This window comes from Hypanus sabinus, chromosome 9, assembly GCF_030144855.1.
Source record: "Hypanus sabinus isolate sHypSab1 chromosome 9, sHypSab1.hap1, whole genome shotgun sequence".
Classification (NCBI taxonomy): Eukaryota; Metazoa; Chordata; class Chondrichthyes; order Myliobatiformes; family Dasyatidae; genus Hypanus; species Hypanus sabinus.
The window spans coordinates 25,607,301-25,635,024 of NC_082714.1; the positions used below are offsets into that span (position 1 = coordinate 25,607,301).

The following is a 27,724-nucleotide window of genomic DNA, read 5'->3' on the forward strand; positions in this document are numbered from 1 at the left end:
GGGACAGATTTACTATTCACACACACGGGGACAGATTTACCATTCTCTCACACGGGGACAGATTTACCACTCACTCACACTCACAAGGGGACAGATTTACCATTCTCTCACACGGGGACAGATTTACCATTCACTCACACACACACGGGGACAGATTTACCATTGACTCACACGGGGACAGATTTACCATTCACTCACACGGGGACAGATTTACCATTCACTCACACGGGGACAGATTTACCATTCACTCACACGGGGACAGATTTACCACTCACTCACACGGGGACAGATTTACCATTCACTCACACAGGGACAGATTTACCATTCACTCACACACACACGGGGACAGATTTACCATTCACACACACGGGGACAGATTTACCATTCACTCACACTCACACAGGGACAGATTTACCATTCACTCTCACACGGGGACAGATTTACCATTCACTCTCACACGGGGACAGATTTACCATTCACTCACACGGGGACAGATTTACCACTCACTCTCACACGGGGACAGATTTACCACTCACTCACACCTGGGGACAGATTTAACACTCACTCACAACTCTTCCAGAAGTGGGAGGAAACCAGACATCAAGAGTACATTTACCTAATCACTGGGGTAACATGCAAACTCTGCACAGACAATATCCGAAAATGGGATCGAACCCAGGTCTCTGGCAGTGATTATTAGCTGCACTGCCTTGCTGACCTTTTCTTTCAGTACTGTGCTATTATTTGGCTCAAAATTTAAAACATCACTCTCCTGGTATTTTGAACGACACAAAATGCTGGAGGAACTGAGAAAGTTTGGCAGTATCTATGGAGGGGGAATAAACAGTAGCATTTTGAGTTGAGACCATTCATCAGGACTGGACAAGAAGGAGACAGAAAGCCAGAATAACCAGGGAAAGGAACACAAGCTAGCAATTGATAGGTGAGGGGTAGATAGGTGGATAGTAGGGGTCGGGGTGAGAAAGTATGAAACTGAGCAGATAGGTAGAAGAGGTGAAGTGTTTTCCTGGTATTTCTTTTCCATGTTATCTATAAAAATAAAGCTGCCTAGCCTGGTCTTCTTAAGTGTCAGTGCAGGGGATGTGAGAAGCACATCTTCTCACAATGTCACTAAATCAGACGTGAGGCCCTGGCACAGTGAGTGAGCATTCTCCTCTGCCATCGGCGTGGAAGTTGAACACCAACCTCTGAATTTTGCTTTAATTCTAGTCTAAGACAGAGGAACGGTTTTCCAAGGTAACACTGCTCTTCTTTTGCACTTAAAAGCAGCAATACAATAACTCAAGAATAATTTGACCAAATATTCCCTTTGAACTTGGATATAAATGAGATCACTTATTTGATATTAAACTTCTAGGGCTTTTTGTTATAGTTTGTTTGTAACATCACGATATAACTCTGGCTTGTAGCAGCTGGCAGCAACAAACTTGGTCACATTGGGGAATTTCAGAAGCTTTCCCCAAGGTCCCAGTGCACTGACTTGTAAGCTCTGAGGCTTGCCGCACTCTTTTGAAAAGATCAAAGGAAAATAATGTGGTGGGAGGGAAAGCGCCAGCTCACCCTGCAAAGAGAGCTGTGTAAAAGCATTCTTCGCTGATTCCATTGGCTCTTTGGAACAGCATATCAGTTTCATATTGCCTTCATTCAGTGGAATCCAGTAGGGTACAGTGGCAAGTAATCATGATTTCAGAGACTAGTTGCAAAATATATAAACACCCTTCAAAATTCCTTGCGTGGCTGATATGCAAGCTGATCATTATGGAAACCTTTGACGTGAGGCTGCTTGCTAAAAGAAGCTAAAGAAAGAAGTGAAATGCATCTAAAGATAAAAGTAAATAAAGATTTGTCACACGTGCATTGAAACACACAGTGAAATGCTTTGTTTGAGTCAAATCAAATCAGTGAGGTTTGTGCTGGGCAGCCCACAGTTGTCACTGTGCTTTTGGTGCCTACACAGGACTGAAAGAAGCTGCAGAAGGTTGTAAATTTAGTTGGCTCTATCTTGAGCACTAGCCTGCAAAGTACCCAGGACATCTTCAAGGAGCGGTGTCTCAAAAAGGCAGCGTCCAGCACCCAGGGCATGCCCTTTTCTGAGTTACCGTCAGGTAAGAGGTACAGAAGCCTGAAGGCACACACTCAGCGATTCAGGAACAGCTTCTTCCCCTCTGCCATCCAATTCCTAAATGGACATTGGATCTTTGGAGACTACCTCACTTTTTAAATATATAGTATATCTGTTTTTTGCACAATTTGAAATCTTTTCAATTTACGTATACTGTAATTGATTTTCTTATTTATCTGTTATTAATTTTTTCCTTCTGTATTATGTACTGCATTGAACTACTGCTGCTAAGTTAATTTCACGACACATGCTGGTAATAAACTGGATTCTGATTCAGATTCAGAACATACTAACCCTAACCCATACATCTTCGGAATGTGGGAGGGAGCCAGAGCGAAGCCACATCATAACTGGGGAGAATGTACAGTCTGCTGACAGACAGTGGTGGGAATTGAACCCTGAACTTTCAGCTGGCTGTTGTAAAGTGTTGTGCTAACCACTACACTACCACGGCAAACTCAAGCCCCAAGCTTCCCAACAATATTAATCTATCTTAATGCATGGATTTTTTTTTTGGATCTGTTCCAGGTGTGAAGGCTGTCTTCTCTGGCCACTATCATCGGAACGCCGGTGGCAAGTTTAATGACCTGGATATGGTGGTGACTTCGGCCATAGGCTGCCAGCTGGGACCGGACAAGCATGGCGTGCGGGTGGTGGCGGTAACAGAGACCCACGTCCATCACAAATACGTCAGCCTGGATGAACTCAGTGACGTTACAGTGAACGAGGTGATCTCCCACCACAGTGAAGGGGATGTTCCAAACCTCCACCTTCACTGATTGAATAGTGGTGAGAAAGGGCTGTTGAGGACCATCAGTGGATAAATTTAACCACCGCTGAAGTTTGTTGATTTACTTTAAGATGTTATAAAGTCAGAGCTTCCATAGTGCAAATCTACCAAATAGTTTTACTATATTTTTTTAGACGAATGACTGTTATTTTAAGCAGATATGGGTATAATTTTCAGGCTCTTTGTGGCTCTATTTTTGCTAGTGACTGTGTCATCACTGTCAGCTGTCACCACTTGAATTCATGATGTATACTTGGCTCTCTATACAGTCTGTCACACTCTGAAGTGTCACAAATAATAAAAGAAATATAAGCAAGAAAAGCCAGAAATACAGCGTAATTAGTAAAAGTGGTAGTAAGGATTTGGTGTTTGTTGTTAGGTAATCAATTAAAAAAATTACAGCAATTTTCTTCTGACACAAGGCACGATTTCACATGTGATACAATTTAATGATCACTTCAGAGGCTTGCCATTGGACAGTCTCAGGCAGGCACTTGGGTATGTGACCAACCAGAGTGTTAATTGGATGTCGCTGTGGTAACAAGGCAGCTTGAGCCCATTGTTACTTTCATTTCAGACTGGCTATAAATGCAAAAAAAACCCCAAAGTTTTTATACTCCCCCATAATTCAGAAAGCAGTTCCGCACATGGGAAATGTTTTGGGGTCAGTATCAGCCCAAAGTCAATGCTATTGTGTGCGGTCTGTTTCCAGTGTAATCAGACTGGTGGGTTTCTGGACACTGACTGCAAAATTTGTTGCTGTGTCAATGAGCTGTGAGCACAACAATAGTGGTTATTACTCTAGTGCGGCATTGAGAATGTGTCACGTGATCCGAGAAGACGTCTTCAAGACAACATGTCGATAAATACAACACAAAAAAAAGCATTGTCTGGTCATTATCAGACTTCTTTTTGAGGGCGTTTTTGCTTTGCAATTTCTATACAGTAGCTGCTTGTTTCCTGAACGACAACAGTGTGGACACTTACTGCGATCATGGAGGAATTAGATCAGTGTCAGCATGACATTTCTGTAACTCTTCACAACAGTGATTCTGTCTTTAGTTCAGCTGAATTATACAAAATAGCAAAGCTTAAGTCAATTTCACAAGAAATAGAAAAAAACTGCTGGAGGAATGCTGGTTGTACCTGTGGAGGTAAAAGGATGATGTTTCGGGCCAGGAGCCTGCACTGGACTCTGTATTTGGACCCACTGTCCTTTAGTACCCATATTTACTGCTTGAGACACTGAGGTGCTCCAGCCATTTGCAGATGCTGGAATCTGAAGCAAGAAACAGCCTCTCGTGTCTCCATTTAAATTTCCCAATGCACGATTAGCCCATTTGGCCCATCAGGTCTGCACCTGCATTTCATCATGGCTGGTCCATTTTCCCTCTCAGGCCCAATCTCTTTCCTGTCCCAGTATCCCTTCATGCCCTGATTAATCAGGAATCTTATCAACCTCTGCCTTAAATATACCCAATGACTTGGCCTCACAGCTGCCTGTGGCAAGGAATTCCACAGATTAACCACTTACCATGTAAATCTCCAGTGTATACTCAGAACTTCCATTACTTTAACTCCCAGCATAGATCATAGATGTGTAAGTAACGTTGCTTGATCATTTGATCAGACAAGTGGAGTGGGTATCAGTATTGGAAGAATCTAAGTATTCTGATACTCTAACATGGAAACTCTAGCTTTAACATTTCACTTTGCAATGTATGCCTGATAACATTTGAGAAATAATATTTAAAAAATCACAAGACTTTATTGAAGTTAATGTAGTGCAACAGCCCAAAACTAATTTGTGTATGCTTTCTTAAGCTTAGCATTAGCTGTCAGTAGAAATGGATTCAAGTTTTAAGCCAGCATATTATTTATAATACACGCTTGGAATTCCATTTACATGAGAAATAGAGCCTGAAATAGGCCATCTGGTCCTTTTAGGCAAGCTACACCTTTTACCAAGTACATGTCTGATTTTTTTTTAACCTTATCACCATCCTCATAACTCTCAATGTTAAAAAGTCTCAATTTCTGTTTTGAATGAGTTAATTGTCTAGATTTCTCAAAGTCTACTTTAAGATTCACTGCGACACACACAAAACGCTGGAGGAATGCTGCAGGTGAACCAATATCTATGAAAGTGAACAAGGCATCGACATTTCGGGCCGAGGCCCTTCTTCAGGACTGCAAAGGATGGGGGAAGATGCCAGAATAAATAGGTTGGTGGAAGGAGGACTCTCCAGAAGGTGATAGGTAAAGCTAGATGGGTGGGAAAGGTGAGGGGCTGGAGAAGAAGGAATCTGATAGGAGAGGGATGTGGACCATGGGAGAAGGGGAAGGAGGAGAGACACCAAGGTCAGAGTGTGGAATAGAAGAAGAGGAAAGAGAGGAGAGGAAAAGATTATCAGAAGGAGAAATTGATGTTCAGGCCATCAAGTTGGAGGCTCCCTACATGGAATATGAGGTTTACTCCTCCACTCTGACAGCGGCCTCTTCATGGCAAGACTGGAGGCCATGGAGCGACATGTTGGAATTGGATTGGGAATACGAATCAAAATGGTTGGCCACCGGAAGATTCCACTTCTGGCAGATGGAGCAGGAGTGTGTGACAAAGCATTCGTTCAGTTTGTTTTGGGTCTCACCAATTTGGGGGCGGCTGCCTTGGAAGCACTGGATACTTTAGACAACCCCAACAGGTTCGAAGGTGGAGTGTTGCCCCACCTGGGAGGACTGTTTGGGGTCCTAAATGGAGGTAAGGGAGGATGCAAAGTAGTCCTTTTGCTTGCAGGGATACGTGCCAGATGGGAAATTAATGGGGATCGATGAATGGACAAGGGAATCACAGAGGGTGTGATCCCTGTGGGAAGTGGGAGGGGGTCATGAGGAGATAAAGCTGTGATTGATGGTAGGATCCCGTTGAAGATGGCAGAAGCTGCAGAGAATAATTTGTTGGATGCAGATGCTCATGGGGTGGTAGGTGAGGACAAGAGGAACTCTATCGCTGTTAAGACGGCGGGAAGATGGGGTGAGCGCAGATGTCTGGGAAATGGAGGAGATTCAGGTGAGGAATCAATGGTGGAGGAAGGGAGACCCCGTTCTTTAAGGAAAGCCTCATCCTGGGACCAGATATGGCAGAGACAAAGGAACTGAGAAAAGGGAATAGCATTTTTCCAGGACACAAGGCAGGAAGAGCTATAGTCAAGATAACTGCGGGAATGGTAGGTTGATAAAAGATGTCGAAAGACAGTTTGTCTCCAGAATTGGAGGAAGAGAGATCAAGAAAGGGGAGAAACAGACCAAGTGAATTTAAGGGCAGGATGTAATATGGAGGCAAAGTTGATGAAATTGATGAACTCAGCATGGGTGCATGAAGCAGCACCAATGCAGTTGTCAATGTAGTGCAGAAAGAGTTGGGGAGTTTTAGCAGGGAAGGCTTGAAACAATGACTGTTCTATGTTGCCAACGAAAAGACAGGCATAGCCGCAGCCCATCTAAGATTCACTGCCTTCAACTTGAAGAAATTTCTCTTCGGGTCAATCCTTTTATTTTGAGACTCTAGTCCCTAGCCCTGGAGTCCTCAGCCAGGGGAAAGGTGTACACTCAGTAAGCCCCCTACATAATAACATTGTGCTACCCTGTACTGAGCTATCTTGTAATAGAGGCCAACAAGACAAATCATTCATATAAATCATAAATAACTGCAAAATCACATCCACAAATCACTGTGGTACCATACTTGTCACATCCTGCCAGTCTGAGAAAGTCAGCCCACCAAGATTATGATGCCAGTTTAACTTCTCTCAGCTGCCTGCATGTGGTCTGTATCCCTCTATATCTGCCAATCTATATTCCCCTTAAACGTTGCTATTCTATTATTTCCTCTGGCCATCCTTTCCAGGCATCTACATCCCGTGTAAATAAGAACTTGCTTCATGTACCACCTTTAAAATTTCCCCCTCTCACCTTCAAATTATGTCCTTAGTATTTGGCCACCTTCGCTACCGATCCACTGTTGTTACAATATGGAGATGCAGATGGAAGTAATTCAGTAGATGTGTAGCTCGGGTGGTTGATGGTTGCACAATCAACAGTGCGTTGATGATGTCTCCTCACATGGTGGCAAAACATTTGCAAGTAAATTGCCAAGATCGTGGAGCTGCAGATTTCCACTCCAGCACGTTAATGTTCCTAAGAGTTTTGCCACTTACTGTATACCTACCTCTTGTATTTGATCTCCCCAATTGTTCAGATTAAATTCCACCCACCATTGCTCAGCCCAGATTTAAAATAATCTATATCTCTGAATCTCTTGACAACCTTCCTCACTAACCACAACTCCACCAATTTTCTATTTGTGTTTTGTAATATAACAAAAGTTTTCCCCTGAACCCAAGGGAGCTCAGGAACCGGGCCCCTGCTGGGAAGTGCAGAAACCAGGGTGTCACTGTGTTGGAGGGTGCAAGGGAATCAGCACGCAAGTGAGCCAGAGGCTGCATCATTGGGAATCCTAAACAATCACATAATGGACATTGAATTTTACTGCAGTATCCTAATTTGCTCCTCTTTGCTTTGTTAAATAGTGGGGTCACTATTCTGCTGTCAGCCATTATAGTCCACTTTCAGGTAGGATCTATTTTGGAATTGAGAAGGAAGCGGTGGTGATGCTGTTTGGAAGGAGGGAACAGAATTCCAAATTTCAGAGAAGAAAAATGGCTTTTATCTGGAGTTGAGGCTGGCTTAATGCACTGATAGTACACTGCTGAAAAATCCCCTCGTCTCTATGTGTCACAGAGCTCCTCCGTAATCAGGGTTTCAGCTAAATCTAAAAGATATAATTGGAATTAAAATCCTGCTGAATATTTTCTTTTGAATATTCCCAAACATTTTTTGTTCAATACTCTTTTCACATTATCTCTCAAATCTATTTACGACCATGCCCCTTTGATGCACCATCAATAACTCTCGGAGGTGTGAGGCGAGAGATAGGCTTTTATTAGCTGGAAGAAAGCACTGTCAGCAGCAAGAGACCATCACACAACATCCTGGAGACGGAGGGAGGAGCAGTGCCTCCAATCGCCTTTATACAGGGGTCTGTGGGAGGAGCCACAGGAGCAGTCAGCAGAGGGGTGTGTCCAGACAGGTATATGTAGTTCACCACACCCTTGAACCTTGATCCCAACCCCGCTGAAAGTCAACATGTTACAAATGGGAACTCAATGGTTTGGCCCACTGCCCCTGACAATTTTTTGTAGTTGTAATAAGCCACAACAAAATATGGTCCAGTTGCAGCCAGGAGTTGTTCCTCTGTGGCATTGCTTCCTGTTAGTGACAATGTGGGAATATGGTCGTCGGTGTAATGTAGAGGGGTGTGCTGGAAGGGGGTGGGGGGTGAGCTTGAATGCACTTTACTGGGCTTGTTCCCTGCACCCATCAATCACATGGTTGAAGTGCAGAGTGGGAAAGATGTATTTGCATGCAGGTACATCAGGCAGTGAAGAAAGTTAATGGCATGTTGGTCTTCATATCAAGGGGAGTTGAGTATAGGAGCAAAGAGGTCCTTCTGCAATTGTACAGGGCCCTGGTGAGACCACACCTGGAGTAGTGAGTTCAGTTTTGGTCTCCAAATTTGAGGAAGGATATTCTTGCTATTGAAGGAGTACAGTGTAGGTTCATGAGGTTAATTCCCAGGATGGCGGGACTGCCATATATTGAAAGATTGGAGCGACTGGGCTTGTATACACTGGAATTTAGAAGGATGAGAGAGGATCTGATTGAAACATATAAGATTATTAAGGGATTGGACGCGCTAGAGGCAGGAAACATGTTCCCGATGTTGGGGGAGTCCAGAACCAGAGGCCACAGTTTAAGAATAAGGGGTAGGCCATTTAGAATGGAGTTCAGGAAAAACTTTTTCACCCAGGGAGGGTGGATCTATGGAATGCTCTGCCTCAGAAGGCTGTGGAGGCCAATTCTCTGTATGCTTTCAAGAAAGAGTTAGATAGAGCTCCTAAAGATAGCAGAGTCAAGGGATATGGGGAGAAGGCAGGAACGGGGTACTGATTGTGGATGATCAGCCATGGCCACATCGAATGGTGGTGCTGGCTCGAAGGGCCGAATGGCCTACTCCTGCACCTATTGTCTATTGAGTGGTTGGGCTTTAGGAGCGAGGTTTATTGAAGTAGCTGATGTAATAAAGACAGTGCCACACTGAATCACTAAAAAGGAAGTCGCACTAGCACTGAATGCACCTCTATCTTTTGGGAATTTTGCACATCTAAAATTTCGCCTGCTCTATCCAGCCTTGACTTGTGCAGGATTTCAAATATATAGCTGCACATTTGACATGCACACATTCCACACTCAGAACATAAATGTGTATCACATATATATTACAGACATACTGTGTCCTAGCTAGCCTCTCTGTACTGTCCTGCCTTCGCACCTCCAGATGCAGCCCAGAATGATGGATGGATGAGAGTGCTCACTGCATTACTAAAGCTTAGAGGGGCATCAAGTTCTCAGCTAAGTCTAGGAGGTATTATTTGCCATCATAATCCTGATTTACATTTGACTGTCATAGTGTGCATGCCAAATTTGATAATCTTGTGCAGTATTACATGGAAATCTCAAACTAAGAAAGTTAATCTGGAAGTTGTAAGACGTAGCGGCGGTGTCAGAAAGAAAAATGCCGGTACAATTACCCTGCCTTAGCAACCACAGGATAGATGTAACTGAATTGCATGTCCATCTGGTAGCATTAACCCAGAAAAAGATCACAAGCCATTTCAGAGAGCAAGCAGAGAAAATAAATGATCCACTTCAACATCAGCTTCACATATCATTGTTAATAGAGTGCATCAGTGACGAGGTCTTATTAATTAGATGACAACCATATAATTGGTGCTAACAATCCACATATAGACTGTTCTATATTTACCTAAAAATCAGAGTGAAAACAACACTTGGATAAAGAAAACATGACATCAACTCATACAAAAAACATGTGAATTCACAACCCAAAAATTGCTTTGGACCAGAATTACAGGCAATTATGTACAAATTTAGCTAAATGCAGCAATTTATCCAAATAAGGCTGCAGCAGAACATTAATCCTCCGTGTTTAATTTATTCACAGAATTTGATCAGCAGTGGCAAAGCCAACATTAATGTCAAACTAATCATGAAGTTGATTAGTGCCATGTTCCTCCACACACCGGGCATCAGCAGAATAAATTGTATGGCTACTTACTCTTTAATCAGGGTTAATAGGTAACAGTTGGTCAAGTTGATGAGGAAGCGGGTAAAGGAATTTGAAGTGCTTGTCTTCCAACAATATCTTTTCCTGATCTCAAAAGCCCCAAGCCAATGTCATACCTTTGGATGTGTAGTCACTGTTAAAATATAGGGTCTGTGGCAGTCTTTAGTAAGGCAGAGCAAGCTATTGTAAACAGTGAGGGAATAAATGTTCAGTTTGCGATATTGATTAATGGATAATAGTTGGCCAGGAAACCAAGAAGAAACTCTTCTCGATGGTGCACCTGAGAAGCCAGAAGACTTGATTTAACATCTCACCTGTAAAGCAGCATCTTTGACATTGTAACAGTCCTTCAATGGTAAACTAAAATTTATGTTCTCAAATTCCTGAAGTGGTACTTAAACTCAGAACCTCTCCACCTGGAAGCAAGAGTGCAATTACATTTATTAATAAATAGTATTCACGCCTTGAGAAATAGAAAAGGCATGTAATAAGGGCAATGTTCCAGAAGTCATGGGGACATTTCAGTTTGCATTTACATTAGGAAAATCCTATTGATGCTAGATCCCAAGAGAGGGCCTTCGAGTTGACTTCTTAGAGCAGCTTGTGGTTGAGCCCACAAGGCAAAAGGCAATTCTGGATTAGTTGTTGAGCAATGAATTAGATTTGGTTAAGGAGCTTAAGGTAAAGGAACCCTCAAGAGTCAGTGATCGTAATATGATAGAATATTATATTACTCACCCTGCAGTTTGAGGGGGAGAAGATCAAGTCCGATCTATCAGTATTACAGTGAAGTAAAAGGAATTACCGAGGCATAACAGAGGAGTTGGTAGAGTTGACTGGAAGCAATGTTCCCACACATCTTTTGCTACTAGCGCACAAAGGAATGTAAGCTGTACACAAAAGGCCACCTCTACCTTGTTGATGTTAAGTATATTTCATGATTGTACACAATCACATTTCCTTTTCTGGTTTCTGATGCAGATGGTGTTGACAACATGGAGTTTGTGATGATTTGCAGATTTTAGAACTAGCTTATTTATAATGTTTTTATTGAAGAAATTATTCAGTGCACACATGCTGTCACTGGGCAAAAAAATGTGCACAGCACAAGATTTTTACGCACATTAGTCATTGCAAATTAGAGGAAACATTGATTGGAAAGGGACACTAGCAAGCCCGATGGCAGAACAGCAATGGCTGGAGTTTCTGGGGACAATTTGGATCAATACATTCCAAAGATGAAGAAGTATTCTAAAGGGAGAATGTGTCAACTGCGGCTGACAAGAGAAGTCAAAGACAGCATAAAAGCAAAAGAGGGACATTTAATATTGCAAAATCAGAGAGAAGTTGGAGAATTGGAAAGCTTTAAAAAAACAGAGAAGGCATCTAAACAAAAGCATAAAGAGAGAAAAGATGAAATATGAATGTAAGGAGCAGGGGTAGGCAACCTTAAGCACAAATGATTTTCTAGCATGCATTATTCATTAATTTGAGGCAATACATAACTAGATGCATTTAAATGGATAGTTCCCATATTTTAAGTTTTTCTATGGAATTTATCTGCTCATTAATACATGATCCAACCCACAGAGGCAAAAAGGTTGGTGACCTCTGGTAAGGATATACCAAAAGTTTTTTCAAATATATAAAGAGTGAAAAAAAAGTGTGAATATTAAAATAACGCACACAAAATGCTGAAGGAACTCAGCAGGCCAGGCAGCAGCTATGGAAAAAAGTACAGTTGATGTTTCGGGCTGAGAGCCTTCAGCAGTTAGTTGCAGGCGGAGACAAGTAAACCTTGATGAACAGCAAGCTGGACACTGGCCCATCCCATGCTTTCAGCCCCAATACCCTGACCTTTTCATTCTGACCCAGTGCTGAAGGTGGCCAAACATTGGTTCGTTTCTCGCTCTCAGAATTGGGCTCTGCCACTTCAATGTGCTCTGGGCCCAGGGCCCCACCGCCTCAATTTGGCCCGTATCTGACCCTTTACAACTCACCCGACACTTAAATCAGTCAAACATCAGCTCGTACCTCATACTTGGGTCTGGGCCCTGCTGCCTCGGCTCTGTCTCCTCTCAGCTCATACCTCATCTCGGATCTGCCGCTTCAAACAGCTTCAAGTCCACTCCAGTAATGGCCAAACATTGGCCCATTTCTCACTCTCAGGCCCCACTGCCTCAATTTGGCCCACGCACATCACTCGCAACCGACCTGCACCTTCGAGACTTCAGTTCACACCACAGAAATGCTAGGTTGTACAGGCAGCTCAAACGCTCGACTCTGAAAGGGAAGTTACAAGGTATTGATCACAGTGATGGGGTCCAGAAAAAGTGTGATTAGTAAGGTAGCATATTTGTTGCTCATCAGTGCCATCCTTACTCTGGTATTGAAAACTGGATTATTAAAGTGGAGTCTCACTCCTTCAAATTTTAATTGCAGCAGATTTTTAAAAGAAATACTTTATTTTCCATTATATCTCTTATTTTTCTTTTTAAATCATGTTATTTGTTCCTCTTTCCCTGCCTGATTTTTGCTTGAACACATACACTCTAATTTACACTTCTCAGTCCTTGTATTGTTCACTTGCCATCCTTCAGTCAGGTTAATTAAGCAGAGCCACAGCTGCTTGTCCTGTTCGCTCAGGTCTCACGTTTCTGATTTACAGTTTCAGGAAGCTGCCTGCATTAAATGTGAAAACTTAAGTACAATTCAGCCTTGCTGGAATTTACAAGTCATCCTATTTAGGAATAATTTTTGTGATTTTTCTTTGAACCTTCTGTAATAATATTAATGTCCTATTTGTAAATTTATATTGTAAATGGATATGTTCAATCAACTGTAGAATGTCACTGTAACTATTAGGTTTAGTCTACCGTTCTGGATTTATAATTCCAATCATTATTCTTACTTTGTAAATGTTAATTTACATTGTCAAATTTATATGGAACTACCAGTGTAAGATTTCTTTTCAGAGTCTTCAGACCAATTCGTGCCTTTCATTGAAAATCTATTTGGGTACTTGTTTGTTTCATATGACATCATTTGCATGTAATGAAATAAAATAGTTTTGTCCATTTGCATGTAGATCCAGATTTTTCTGTGGAGTATTAACTAGATCGTTGATTTTAAATGTTGACTCTGTGTCACCACTACAAATGCTGCTGAGTGTTATCGTCATCATTTTAAATTTGCATTTCCAGCAGTATTATCTCTTCATATTAAATCAATCTTGTCCCCCCACCTCCCCACTTCCTATTGTGTTGCAGTACTGGACACCTCAGTGCAGGAAAGATATCAATACAATTGAAGGAATACAGAGAAAATTTACAAGGATTTTGCTGGATCTTGAGAGCCTGAGTGAAAGAGAAAGGTTGAATAAGTTAGGACAACCCTGGAGTGTAGGACAATGACAGGAGATTTGATAGAGGTATACAAAGTTATGAGAGTAATGGTATTAGAAAATTTGTTAACCCTGTATAATTTTCTCAGTTTCTGCATAAATGACCTAAAACGCGATCAGATCTTCACATAAGTCCTAAAACTAGATACGGAGGACCCAATTAAATAAATAACACAAAAAAACGTTACCTTGAGAAAAATGATCCAATATTACATGTTGGAAAGAGTATGTGAACCTTTGCTATCAGCAACTGATGTGACCGCCTTGTACAGCAATAATTCAACGAATTGTTTCCAGTAACTGTTGATCAGCCCTGCACATCAGCTTGAAAGAATTTTAGGCCATTCCTCCTCACAAAACAGCTTCAACTCTGGGATGTTGGCAGTGTTCCTTGCACGAACTGCTTGCTTCAGGTCCTTCCACAACACTTCTATAGGATTAAGGTCATTCCAAAACACAAAAATTTTAACTTCTATAGGATTAAGGTCATTCCAAAACACAAAATGTTTAACTTCAAAACACATAACTTCTATTATGCTTCAGGTGACGGACTGCTACCCTGACATTCTCCTGTAAAATGTTTTAATACCATTTTGAATTCATTGTTCTCTCAATGATTGCAAGCTGTCAAGGCCCTGAGGCAGCAAAGCTGTCCTCCCACCGTGCTTCACGGTTGGGATGAAGTTTTGGTGTTGGTGTGTAGTGCCCAATTTCCTCCAAACATAGCAATGTGCATTTCTGACAAAAGTTCAACTTTTGTGTCATCTGCACACAGAACCTTGTCCCAGAAGTCTTATAGATCATCCAGGTGGACTTTTACATACTTGAAACGTGCAGCAATGTTTTTTTTTGGACAGCAATGGTTTCCTCCGTGGCGCCTTTCCACAAACACCATTCTTGTTCAGTGTTTTTCTTATTGTGGACACATGAACAGAGATTTTAGCAAGTTGTAGGTCTTTCTGCAGGTCTTTTGCTGTTGCCCTTGGGTTCTTTCTCACATCCTTCAGCATTGCACATTGTGCTCTTGATGTGAACTTTCCAGGACGCCTACTCCGGGAGAATAGCAACGGTACTGAATTGCTTTATTGTCAATTGATACTAGAGTGTACAATCGTCACAGCGATATTTGATCCTGCGCTTCGTGCTCCCTGGAATTTCCTCCTTTTGTACACGATTTCTCTTACTTTGGACTGATGAATACTCAGCTCTTTAGAAATGCCTTTGTAGCCTTTTCCAGCTTGATGTATCTCTACAATTCTTCTTCTAAGGTCCTCTGAAAGTTGTTTTGATTGAGGCATGGTGCACATAAACAGATATTTTCTTGAGAAGAGCAGGCTCTGTCAGTAACCTGACTTTGTCTTTTTTTAAAGTCAGACAGGGCACCTGTACAACCCACACCTCCAATCTCATCTCATTGATTGCAACACCTGACTCCAAACAGCTTTTGTAGAAGGCATTGCCCCAGAGACTCATATACCTTTTCCAACAGATATACGTATAATTGGATCATTTTTCTCAATAAATAAATGAACAAGTATAATTTTTTGTGTTATTTATTTCATTGGGTTCCCATTATCTAGTTTTAGGACTTGCATGAAAACCTGATCACATTTCAGGTCATATTTATGCAGAAATCAAGAAAATTCTACAGGCTTCACAACCTTTCTAGCACCACTGTAGATAGGGCAAATGCAGGCCGGCTTTTCTCACTGAGGTAGGATGAGGCCAGAGGGACATAGGTTAAGGGTGAAAGGTGAAATATTTAAGGGGAACCTGAGGGGGAGCTTCTTAACTCAGAGGGTGGTGTGAGAATGGAATGAAATGCCAACAGAAGTGGCGGATGTGGGTTTGATTAAAACATTTAGGAAAAGTTTCGATAAGTACATGGATGGGAGGAGTATGATGGGCTACAGTCCAGATGCAGGTCGATGGGAATAGGCAGGTTGGGCACAGACCACGTGAGCCTAAGTTCTCTATGAATCTTATGACTCTATGGTACTGGAAGTACTAATGTTAATAACATTGAACAAAGCAGTAGACATTGTCCGAGGCCTTTAGTGCAATGTATAATGGAGGTATGCAAGCTAAAAAGATACCAAGTTTCATTTGGCATACTGGTGCTCATCGCAGTTCAGCCAGCAGTACAATGATAAAATTCTGGACAGGGAGAACACCAGACTGTTGTTAATGGTGTTATTGGACCAGGACAGGGTTCTGCTGTGAATGCATTTAACAACAGACAAGTATATGAATGAAGATGGGCTGGCGGGAAGCAGGATTCACAGCTGCTAGCAGTGGTAGACTGTCCACCTGATTTGTGGAGGGAAAAAATCAGTTTAATGGAGTGAAAAGAATTATCATCACAAATAGTATATTCTGTAATAAAACAGAAGGTACTGAGTGTTTCCAGTCTGGCAGGCAGCATTGTGGGGAGAGAAATGGTCAATGATTTTCTCTCAAAACGTTACCTGTTTCTCTCTCCACAAAGGCTATCTGACGTGGTGAGAGTTTCCACCTCTGTTTTATTTTGGATTTGCAGCATCAGTAATTTATTGATTCTGTAATTAAACTTCAGCCTCCAGCTCTAAAAGGTAAGATTTACGGCATTTTGACGTAAAATCTACACAGATGGCTAAAACTAACCAGGACTTATGTTCCCAAATGTTCTTGCCAAATCTGTTGGAATTTATAAGTTCTCTCAATCAGATTTCTGACACTGAATCTATTTTACTTCACATTTTTGTTTTTACAACCTGACTAACAGAATCAAAGCTATACATAGATGCTGACAATTCTGTAATGGAAATCTGCTTTTTTGATTGCTTTAAACAACTATTAAGACATTTTGGTGAAGAATACAGAAGTTACTTTGTTCTGTTTACTGAATTTTGTTGTGAAGAGACTGCTTGAATATGTAGATGGCAAACAATTGTGTTGATAAAATTTTATGTACAAATGTCTGGCTGCACAGTAGTCTAATTGCATTGTAACTCAAACACATTAGTCACCAGCAACAACGTAATTGCATTGTTAATATTTCCTATGAAGACAACTAGGGAAAAGTTTTTCATCCATTTAGTCAAATTCCAGACAGCTCCTCAACATAAATGAACACCGTTTTATAATGTATTTACAAAAATATGGCCACAGTGGAAATACCCCAAATGACAAACCAGCTCCTTTAAATCAATAATTTCTCATTAATATTTTCCTTGTTAGCAATAAATAGCTATGTAATTAGGGCATTTTTGTAAACGAGACAAGAGCTTCCTACTGTGCAAGTCAGAGTAAATTATAACAGCGACACCACTGTGAGGTAAAGAGAACCGGAACACACAATAATCAAGCCATCTTATTCCAAACAAGCATTTCTCTTCACAGAACATTTCACAATCTATCAAAATACTCATGAAAAGCACAGTCAAAATCAAGGAAGAATGACAGGAACTAAACCTCTGTGGCATAACACGTGTCTACTGAAATACTTGGAAGTTCATCGGTAACTTCTCAGAAGACAACACTAGAACATCTTCCAGTCACACTGCAGGAATAAAACCTTCCATGTTGTTTCCACCAAGTACCTGATGCTAACACACCTACTGTTCCATTCTCCCAATGATCACCTTTACAGCCCCACCTTTAGGCCACCAATCTAACAGGTGTATCTCATACAAGGTCAGAAAAGGCTTAAAATACCCAGAAAGTGGCCACATCTGCAGGAAGAGAAACACGGCCAACTGAACCTCCTCTAGTTAGCTCTGTTACTCTTTCCGCAGATGCAGTCTGACCTTCTGAGTATTTCCATCATTTTCCGGTTTTATTTTGGATTCCCCTCGTGAGCAGATTTATTTTCACACGTTCTTTGTTTTCTAAAGTGACTCTGTTACTTAGACAGACAGTCAGTGTTGTCACGGTTTTTGGAGGGTGTGACTGGTGGGGCAGAACGGGACGTTTTGTCTGTGCGGTATTTTTACAAGTGCATGCTGTAGCAGGGTTTGTATTCGAAGGTGTTGCTTCCCACAGGTGCGGAAAAATCGACTGTTTTAGTTGTAGTAGTCCGATCACTCGAGTCGAGTATAATGTTCTTCTCAGAGGCTTGCCTATTGATGGGTCTTCAGGTGGCTGTGGAGGCCCAGCGGGGATCCACATAAGTGGAGAACGCACATGTTTGACTTTAACGTGGGGAAACTGATGCACAGGCAGCCACCGCCTAGTTCTTGACAGGGTCAGGGTCCAGTGGGGTGGAATGCAAGATGACTGGGGACCCTCCACGGCCATTGTGAGGTGTCAACAACTTCTGCCAGCTTCACCGTTGAAGTCTTGGATGGACCGCCCTTGGTTTGGAACCTCACCCCTGACCTTACTGCCGGGAGCTAGGAACCACATGGTTAAATTCCAGCCAACATTGCTCTCGGGATCTCACGAGCCCCTCTGCCACGACGAAGTGACGATCCTCGGAGAAGCTGTTACAGTTCTCTTCTGTGATGGGGTTGTTGAAGAGGTGGGAGTAGAAATTCACTTCACTGAGTTATGCAACAACTGGTTATTGGAATGACTGCAATACTTGTGTGTGGAAAATGGCCCAGATACATAAAGAAGGGTTAAGCATGCTTGGGCGAAAGCTGAAAAAGAGCTGGTATTCAGTCAAGGTAAAATCTAACAGTAGGCCCAGAATTCCACGTGCCATTTTCTCCCTGACATCTGCTGAGATCAATGAACCAGCTGATTTCCTGTAGGGAAAAAGGTATTTATTTGCAGGCAGCAAACAGAATGGGAGTCAGATGGACAGGGAGAGGAGGGGAAGACCGAGGGAGGTAAAGGATCAGACCAAAGAAAGTGAAGGATCAGACCTGGCGGAAGATCAGTTTGGTGTTCGGAGAGAGTCACTCCCCTGCCTATCGCTAGTAATGTGTAACACTTACTACAGGATTTACTGCCACATCAAGTAAGCATTTCAAATTGTTGCCAAAGTATTATTTTGCCAAACCCATCTCTCCAAGCAGGTAACTTGGACACCCTATCCTTCACCGTGATTTATGGTATTTTGCCGAGAGAGGCTGATGTGGGTAAAATAACTCATGATCTTCTGATAGAAAGTAAATGAAATATCACATAATATGATGCTGCAATATTAACTGATTGGACGGAGAGCAGGCTGGAGTCCCTGTCTCCTGTTCCCAAATGACATTGAACTCGGGCAGGTAGGTAGCTAGGATACGAAGGCTTTCAATGGAACATCTGGATGTTGCTGACCAAATTCTTCATGGTTCACAAGTCAGTGATGTGGAAAGGGCTCTAATAATACATTGTGCCTAGTTAACTGTTTTATGGCTTCTCAGACCAGGAGGCTTCAACTCACTGGATCCATATTAGTCTCACTCTTCCAAACTGTCCCCATCTCTCTGCAAGTAGATTTCTTTTCTTGAATCCATTGATCATTTCCAATTCAAAAATCTCCTTTCAGGTGTTTTTTTTTAACTCCAAGGCATACAACCCCAGTTTTTCCAGCCTTACTTTATAACTAAATTCCCTTATCCCTCAAAACCACTCTGGTAAATCTCCCCGGGAAAATAAATTTGTGGGGTTCAACCCCAGGTCCAGGGTCATCTAACTTAGTTGCTGTCACAAGGTCTAAGGTCACTGGAGGACTGGAATCATTCAAATAAACAGGGTGCAAACACTCCATATTCCAAACATGCTCTCAGAGTTACTGTTACTGCCAAGCCATACAGTACAGTATAAAGCAATTTCCATTGTTTGGATTTCACAACTCAAGCATTATTGGGAATGGCCTGACAAAGATTGGACATTGCCCTTAAATTTGATGCCTTACCTGCACTGAAGGTCAAGACTGTTCAAACATAAAGTTTACAGCTGGCAGAAGAATTAGCTTCTTTGATACAATTTCTCCACATAGTTAAAACAATGGTAAAACTGCCAAAATGGATAACATTCTGCTGTTAGCTCATAGGAAAACGCATTAAAATATAATTAAGGTTTAGTGAAATTTTCAGGTTCCACACTTCATTATGTTTTTCATTTAAATGATTAAATAGCATTTACTAAGCCTCTGCTGTCAGAATCTTATTAAAAATGAATGAGTACAATCAAATATGTGTTACATAGCCACCAAGAACCATTTTGTACTATATTACGATCTCAGTCCCCACAGTCAACTGGCTAATGACCCCAATATGCTACTTCTTAATAAAATTGTTTGCAATAGTTCAGTTTGAGCTGCATGAGGTCTCTCATTTCCAAGATGTAACTCATCACTGCCGCTGCTTCACCACGGGCAGTGCCCTGCTTACTTTGTTTTGTATTTCATCAAATAAGTTATACCCGTAGACCTTCCCAGACTGAACAGACTGCTGCTTACCACAGTCTTTGACTGCTGATCAATCTCAACTGCAGAGAGGCAAGTTCCTATATTAATTGCGAAGTTCTCTCCTTCAGTCACCTTGCAATTCATGCACAGCTTGTTCTGCACTGGCACATATTTCACAAGTCAACAGCTAATAAAGGGAAACCACAAGTCAGAAAGCAAACAGGGTCAACAGGAACATTGGAAGTAGATCATTCAAGGACATTCAATCTAACAGAAGACATTCAGGTGAATCATACTTTTGATTTTAATAAAACCTCAATCATAGATGCGAATGTCTCACAATATAAATCATTTTTCTATTGCACCATTACGAATGAACTTCAATTGCTTCTTTGTGGCTCAGGATTGGTAAACCATAAATGCATTTTGTTGGTTTTTCCTTAAGCCTTATTGTCATTGGTTACAATAAAAACCATGGTTTTAGAAACATATAAATTTGCTGAAATAACACAGGGATGATAATATTGATTTTCAGTTTTATCAGATGTACCAGCAGTAAACAATGTATTTTGGCAGTATATAAGGAGAGTCTTGAACTAAAACTGCTTGCTCTATCTAATACTCCAACCCCAATGGAAATATGGAGCAAATTCCACAAGAGGAGCGTTGGCTTACCTTGGTGCTTTGAAAGCAAATTGAATGAGAGATATTTATCAATAGACTTGATGAACATCCATTTCCTTCCTGTTGATCCCCAATGCAGCACATCAGCAGATGGTGTAGGAGGGAAGGTTGTGTGATTCAATGCAATCATTGATGGACTGAATAAAGCAAAATTGATTGATTAGTGCAGTTTGACACTAATGTTCCCTGCAACTATTTTACATCACACAATGCTGGTGTTTTTTGAATGTGCTTTTTCCAAAGTTGGAAGTAAATTTATTACCAAAGTAGATTTATGTCACCATATAAAACCCTGAGATGCATTTTCTTGCAGGCATATTCAATAAACCATAAAGGAATCAATGAAGGGCCACACCAACCAGTATGCAAAAGAACACAAACTGTGTAAGTGCAAAAAGGAAGAAATAATAATAAATAAATAAGCAACAAATAGCAAGAATATGAGATGAAGAGTCCTGGAAAGTGAGTGCAAAGATTGTGGAAATATTTTAATGATGCAGCAACTGAAGTTGAGTGAAGTTATCCTCTTTGGTTCAAGACCCTGTTGGTTCGGGGGTAATAACTTCCTAAACCCGGTGATCAGAGTACTGTGTCACGATTGTCAAATCAGTGTCAGGTGTGCCTACTGTAGCAAAATCAAGTTTAGTAATCTGTCAGAGGACTGAAGGAATAACAATCTTAGAAATGAGGAATTAAGTTCTTATGAAAGATTAATGAACAAATTTTATGAGGAAAGGTTCAGTGAACTAGGAGCTCTTTGGAACAAAGGAGGATAAGAGGCAACTTGAGAGGTGTACAAGATGACAAGAGGCATAGATTGAGTGGATCGACAGCATCTTTTCTCTAGTGTGCCAATGACTAATATGAGAGGACATATTTTTAAGGCCGTTGGAAGAAGGTATGTCTATGTTTTTCCACATTGAGAGTGGTAAGTACATGGAACACACTGCTGGGCATGGTGGTGGAAGCAGACACATTAGGGATATTTAAAAGATTCTTGGATAGGCACATGGTGAAAGAAAAGTGGAGAGCTATGTGGTGGGGGAAGGGTTAGATTGATCTTGGAGAACGTAAAAATTCGGCATGACATTATGAGCCAAAGGACCTGTACTTTTTCTAAGTATATCACAAACCATTATATAATTTAAAATCCCAGGCTAAATTGTTAGAAATACTATTAGCTACATTTCTATAATATTTTCTTAAACTTGATACTACTGGGTATTCAGTCTCAGAAATTTATGCTTGAGTTAAGTATTGGAGAGAACAATTTCCTTTGATTGGTAACAATTCAAGACTGCAGAAATCTGCTTTTTCATCTTGCCTCATTTATTTTACTAGTATTGATCTGCAGTTGGGATTGGCTAGAAAATTGTAACCCTTAAGATACTGAAATCTGCAACAAATTGATTATACCCGGTGTTATAACCCATTAATCCAAATAAGATCTGTAATCCAATAAAAATGTCCACTGAGCAGAATCCAGATAAAATGCTTACTAAAAGAAATCTGGACTCATCATGATTCAAATCCTTAAAAGAAGTTTTTAGTCAACCCTGGGAACACCATATTATGGAAGTTATCAGTTTCAACTGATTCATAATTAATGATGCTCATTGACCAGCACTGTTTCTTCAGCTTACATTTTATGAATAATCTTAAAATACAGATAAATAAGTGGAAATGGAGAATCACAATTAATGGAGTGAAAGTAGATTTCTTTCAAAAACTATTGCACTGATTCTAACCTGGATTCATGTCAAGTTTAGGAAACTTAAACGGTTGAAAGGAACTTGAAGGCACAACTGCATGACTACCTTAACTTAGTTTCCTTAGGGAACCCTAACATACAAAATACTCAAAATCAGAGCTATTTTCAGTTTGCTGATTTAGAAAAGAATCAGAATCAGGTTTATTGTTACTGACATTAATCATGAAATGTATTGTTTAGTGATTGTAGGACAGTGCAAGCATAAATTACTGTAAGTAGTGCAAAAAGATCGGATAACCTCTATTAAATTACAAATAACCAATGCAAAAATATCCACACCAAAACTCATTTTTGTCATTTCATGCGTATACTATAGTCTGAACATTCCCCTCAAAACCTCACGTTATCTTCTGTGTTTCGGAGACTTGAACCCCCTTGGGATGTATGTGTAGTAACACGAGGAACCTTGCAATGGAAAGCTCCATTATTCTACAAAATTTTAAAAATTAACCCTTTGCTTTCAAAAGAGGTCCCATCCATTCTCATATATGAAGAAGTCAATTTTGTTGATGCCAACTTTTCATCATAAGTGTGTGTTTTTAAAAAAAATTTGAACAGTGTTGTGGTTTCCTCTAACCTGTGCACCAGAGTGCTGGAAAATATGTATGAAGGACACCTGTGTACAGTCAAGATGAAGAGTCTCACCCGGAGCCATGTGTGGTGGCCGGGCATAAATAAACTGATTGAAGACTTGGCCAAAAGCTGTTTGGGATGCCAAAAATTTCAAAGTGCACCCCTACTGGCACTGTCACACACATGGGAGTGGATGTCATCAGAGTACATATTGACTTTGCCGGGCAATTCATGGACTCCATGTTTCTAATTGCTGTGAATGCTCATTCGAAGTGGCCGAAGGTTAGACCAATGAAATCAACCACCTCAGCAAAGACTGTCTCTGCTCTGAGGACTATCTGCGCCAGAAGTAGCTTACCAGAACAAATTGTGAGTGACAACGGACCATGATACACGTCAGAAGAATTCCAACTGTTCATGAAGAAAAATGGCATCAGACATTTCAAGTCAGCTCCTCGTCCCCACCAACAAATGGGTTAGTTGGAAGATTTATTCAAAGCTTCAAGAAGTCCATTAAAGCGATGGACAAGGAGAACATTTCTGTACAGTGCAAAGTGGGCAACTTCTTCTTTGTCATTCCAGTCACTGGACTTACCTCTCAGTGATGATGTCACTGACAGCAACGTGACACCGAGAACGTTGACTTAGATAAGACATCTACCAAACCTGATGCCACTCCACAGGTCCAGAGGCTGAAAGGAACAGAGCACCACCCTAAAGACTGAACCTTTGGAACTGTGAAGTTAGTTATGGACTGTTATTGAGAAAACATGTTTATTTGAATATAATTTGTGAAAGGGAAATTGAATGTTTTGTACATATACAGTTTAACGTTGCATTAATCTGAAGGGGGAGCAAGTGTAATGTATGGATCTATTTCTTTTAGAGCAGTGATGTATTGATCTATTATCTGTGCATGCACTGTTGTCTATACATGCGCATTGTTCTCTCTCTCACTGCAAAGTGAATACACCAGTTAAAGCCATCTCCCATGTGTGCACTTTTATTTAATCAATATGTAGTTGTGCACACACAACACAAACCTCTTTGTGGTGATCAGCTTTACGCTTTGCCCCAAGATTACCATGATCATTTTGTACTGTCACCCATGTTCGTGCACTTCTCTCAAGTGCTGAATTGCTCACCATCTCTAGTGCTTCCTTGCCACATCTGTAATTTTTTCAGTCTTTGGTGCCCTGATGCTTCTGTCTACTTTGATGACCATAGTTGCCCTTTTAAGTAAATCCAAAGAAGTCAGGAGAGAGGGTTTAAATTTGAAAACTCGGAGCAGTGATTAGGAATCATTGAGGCATGCCTTATGCTGAACAAATATTTTACTGCACTCAAGCTTTTTCTTGAATGACCTACAGGAAATATAAATGCAAACTTGGAATTGCTACTTGGGGCTAATGGCTGTACATTGTTGAGTCAAAAATGACCTGTTGGTCTGTTAACGTTCCATTACTAAGTTGGAAGAGTGGATTTAGCTGTTTGTATGGGAATGGTGTGACAGCTGTTTGAAAGTTCATGTTTACAACTGTGGACCAAATAAAAGTTACTCAGTCCACATTTCTGTGCAGCTCTGTGCAAAAGTCTTTGGCACATGTAAAAAAAATCTGTAAGGAAAGATGCTTTCAAAAATAATGAAAAGTTTTGAAATGTCAAAAAATTTACTGTAAAGAAGAGTAAGCAGTAAAAATCTAAGTCAAATCAATATTTGGTGTGGCCACCTTTAAAACTGCATCAATGATCTTGGCTGCGTAAACTGTTAACGCAGTTTTATAAGAAAATCAGCTGGTAGGTTGTTCCAAGCATCTTGGAGAATCTGCCAAAGTTCTTTCAACAGACTTTGTTTGTCTCACTTGCTTCTGTCTCTTCAGGTAATCCCAGACAGTCTCAATGATGTTGAGTTTAGGGCTCCGTGAAAGCTATATAATCTGTTGCAGAACTTAGTTCTTTTTTTTGTTGAAGGTAGTTCTTTGTGACCTTGGCTGTGTGTTTGGGGTCATCGTTCTGCTGCAGAATGCAGCTGGGACAAATCGGACTCCTCCCTGATAGTACTGCATGATGGATGAGAACCTCGATTTCAAAGTTCAAGAGAGGTTTAGATGGATACATGGATAATAGGGTTGTGGAGGGCAATTGTCCCTGTGCAGGTCGATGGGAGTAGGCAGTTTAAATTGTTTGGCACAGATGAAATGGGCCGATTGGCCTGTTTCTGGGCTGTATTTTTCAATGATTCTCTCATCAGCACCTGTTTGTTACCTTTGTTTAATCGTACACTGAGCTAAGTACCTTCAAATCTTTATTTGAAAAGTGGTCTGTTACTTAATACAGTTGGTTCAAATTGGCTCCATTTATTATCAGAGAATGTATACACTGTACAACCTGAAATACTTAGTTTTCACAGACATTCATGATTAACATTAGAACCCCAAAAGAATGAATGACAGAAAAATGTTAGAACCCCAAAGTTGCCTCTCCCCCCACCTCAAGCAGCAGCATAGCATCAACTCCCCCCCTCCAACCCCCCAATCCCGACACATTCACTCCTGAGACATCAGGCAAGATCATCTGGTTTATTGATCATTATAGGATGTCTCTCTGGTGCTTCCCACTCCCTCCTCTCTCCCTTCCTTTTTTCCCAGCCATGATTCCCCTCTCCCGCCCCCTCCCCACTCTCAGTCCACAATAGAGACTCCTATCAGAATCAGGTTCATCATCACTTGCTTGTCATGATTTTTTTTTTGTGTGGCAGCAGTACAGTACAATACATAAAATTATTACTGTACTGTACAAAAGTCGTTGGCACTCTAACTATATACGTTACTAAGACTTTTGCACAGTATTGTGTGCTTACAAGAAGACACATTATCAGCTGTGTATAATGTATACTGTACATTATAGAAGATTGAAATAAGCATAAATAAGCCACTGTTGCATTCAGAAAGAGTGGTATTCTGTGCAATAGGAACAAAGGAGATAATTGCTGGATTATGTACAGAAGAGTGCTGTGAAAGGCAAATGGTATTACTGCTGATTAAGAGTGTCTTGGGAACCCCTTAAGCAGTGAAATATTTTGTTGAGCAGTCCTGTTAGTGGATTGTGGGAATGGTGCTGAAGTGCAGACTATGAGGTGACAGCCTGAAAAATGATGATTGTTTGATGGTGGAGTCAAGGTCAACACGAAGTATGAGGTACTATCAGAAAATTACATCTGTGCATCCTGTTCCATTTCACAGTCCCTAACCACACTCATCTGGAAATTAAATATAGTCATTGTGTACACTTAATTCTGTGTAGGTTGAAAGGTTCTGAATTAGAAAGGAAGTCAAAAGTTATGGGAAGAAAGCAGGAGAATAGGGTTGAAAGGGATAATAAATCAGCCATGATGGAATAGTGCAGCAGAGTCAAAGGGCCGAATGGTGTAATTCATTTCCCATGTCTTATGGTCTAAATTTTTCCTCAATGTGGCTGAAGTATGAGCCTAGATAAGTGAATAAAATGTTATTTACAGATTTTCTAAATATCAGTTCTACTATAAACTTGTCCATCATTTGCAAATGCTGCATCACTAGCACTGCATAACAGTGATCAATTCACAAAGGTAGATTCCATTGTACAAAAGGACAGGATAGGACAGGGTAAAATTTCCAGCCATTGGGAGAAACGCAGGGGGATGGGAATAACTGATTACTCTTTCAGAGATTATAGGGATGTGATGATCCAAGTGGCCTCTATGAATGCTGCCTCCATTGGGTTCTATGAGCAAACAACTTAAAAAGGAGGCTCTAAGTGAATTTGTAGGTCCCAAGGTAATTCTTTGCCAGCTCTTACCTCACTTCAGTTAACAACTAAGCATGGCTTTGATTTCCATGTGCAGTTTAGGGACATAACCAATTTTGGTTTGCACTCAAGGTGTGATTCATGATCATTCAGCTGGGAAAGGGCTGAACTGCTGGGATGACATTCCATTGATGTTCAAATGTGCACAATAAAAGAGTGTGTCTGAATGCCAAGTCTCAGCAAAATATTGTTGCAGCAAAGCTCCTGGAGAAACAGCAATGCAGAGAGCGATCTCCCAACCTTTAACTGTGCCAAATGCCTGGACATGACCCTTTTTCCACAAAATATATGCTCTTGAGCTATGGTCATCATTCTAAATGCCCCAAGGGAACATTAGAGAAATATATAAATTCAAATAACATGTAAAATGGGACCTTATCAGATTTGGGTATTTCTTAGTATAACATTAAAGAGAAATTCCTAAAATAGTAATTGCTAAAATTATTTCCATGCATCAGTAATTAACCACCTTAATTTAAAAAACCTGTTTTTATGTAAGTTAAATTGCTCACAGGATTTATTTCATCTGTACAATTTGCTGAGAAACATGTAATACTTTAAAACAAAAAGGTATAACCTTTCTTTCCCTCTAGGATATTAAATGTCTTCAGTAAAGTAGCTCCTGACACATACAATATTATGCCCAGTGGACCTGTTGACAGTTAAAACATCTACTTTAACTTGGCACTTACCTCCAGCATATTGAGCCTCTCTCTACTACATGAAGCGTGACGCCAGTAATTCACACATAGCAGCCCCATGGGAGGACAGCTCAGACCACACTCAATTTAAGACTGAAGGCATCATACAGCTCTAAGAACACTTTTTTGAGTGGATGATACATTTGCTACCAGGAAAGGAACTAATAGCATTCCTGCTCAGAAATTAAGAAGAAGCAGACAGCATTGTTGGCCAGCTGATC

At 40.8% G+C, this 27,724-nt stretch overlaps 1 protein-coding gene and 1 long non-coding RNA gene across 3 annotated transcripts in view; one reads left to right on the forward strand and one right to left on the reverse strand.

Annotated features, from left to right (window-relative positions):
• The window catches only part of cpped1 (calcineurin-like phosphoesterase domain containing 1), a 255,017-nt gene extending 247,377 nt beyond the window's left edge, over positions 1-7,640 (forward strand). For both annotated transcript variants that reach the window (XM_059979334.1, XM_059979333.1), the window contains exon 4: positions 2,672-7,640. In XM_059979334.1, the coding sequence (XP_059835317.1) occupies positions 2,672-2,922 (251 nt within the window). In that variant the 3' untranslated portion in view covers positions 2,923-7,640. The remainder of the gene's footprint in view (positions 1-2,671) is intronic.
• An 11,740-nt stretch (positions 7,641-19,380) lies between these two features.
• On the reverse strand, positions 19,381-21,847 carry LOC132399198 (uncharacterized). The gene is made up of 3 exons (XR_009513910.1): positions 20,604-21,847; positions 19,980-20,115; positions 19,381-19,534 (listed from the first exon to the last, which is right to left on the reverse strand). It is a non-coding gene; the product is annotated as an uncharacterized LOC132399198 (long non-coding RNA).
• Between the last annotated feature and the right edge of the window lie 5,877 nt (positions 21,848-27,724).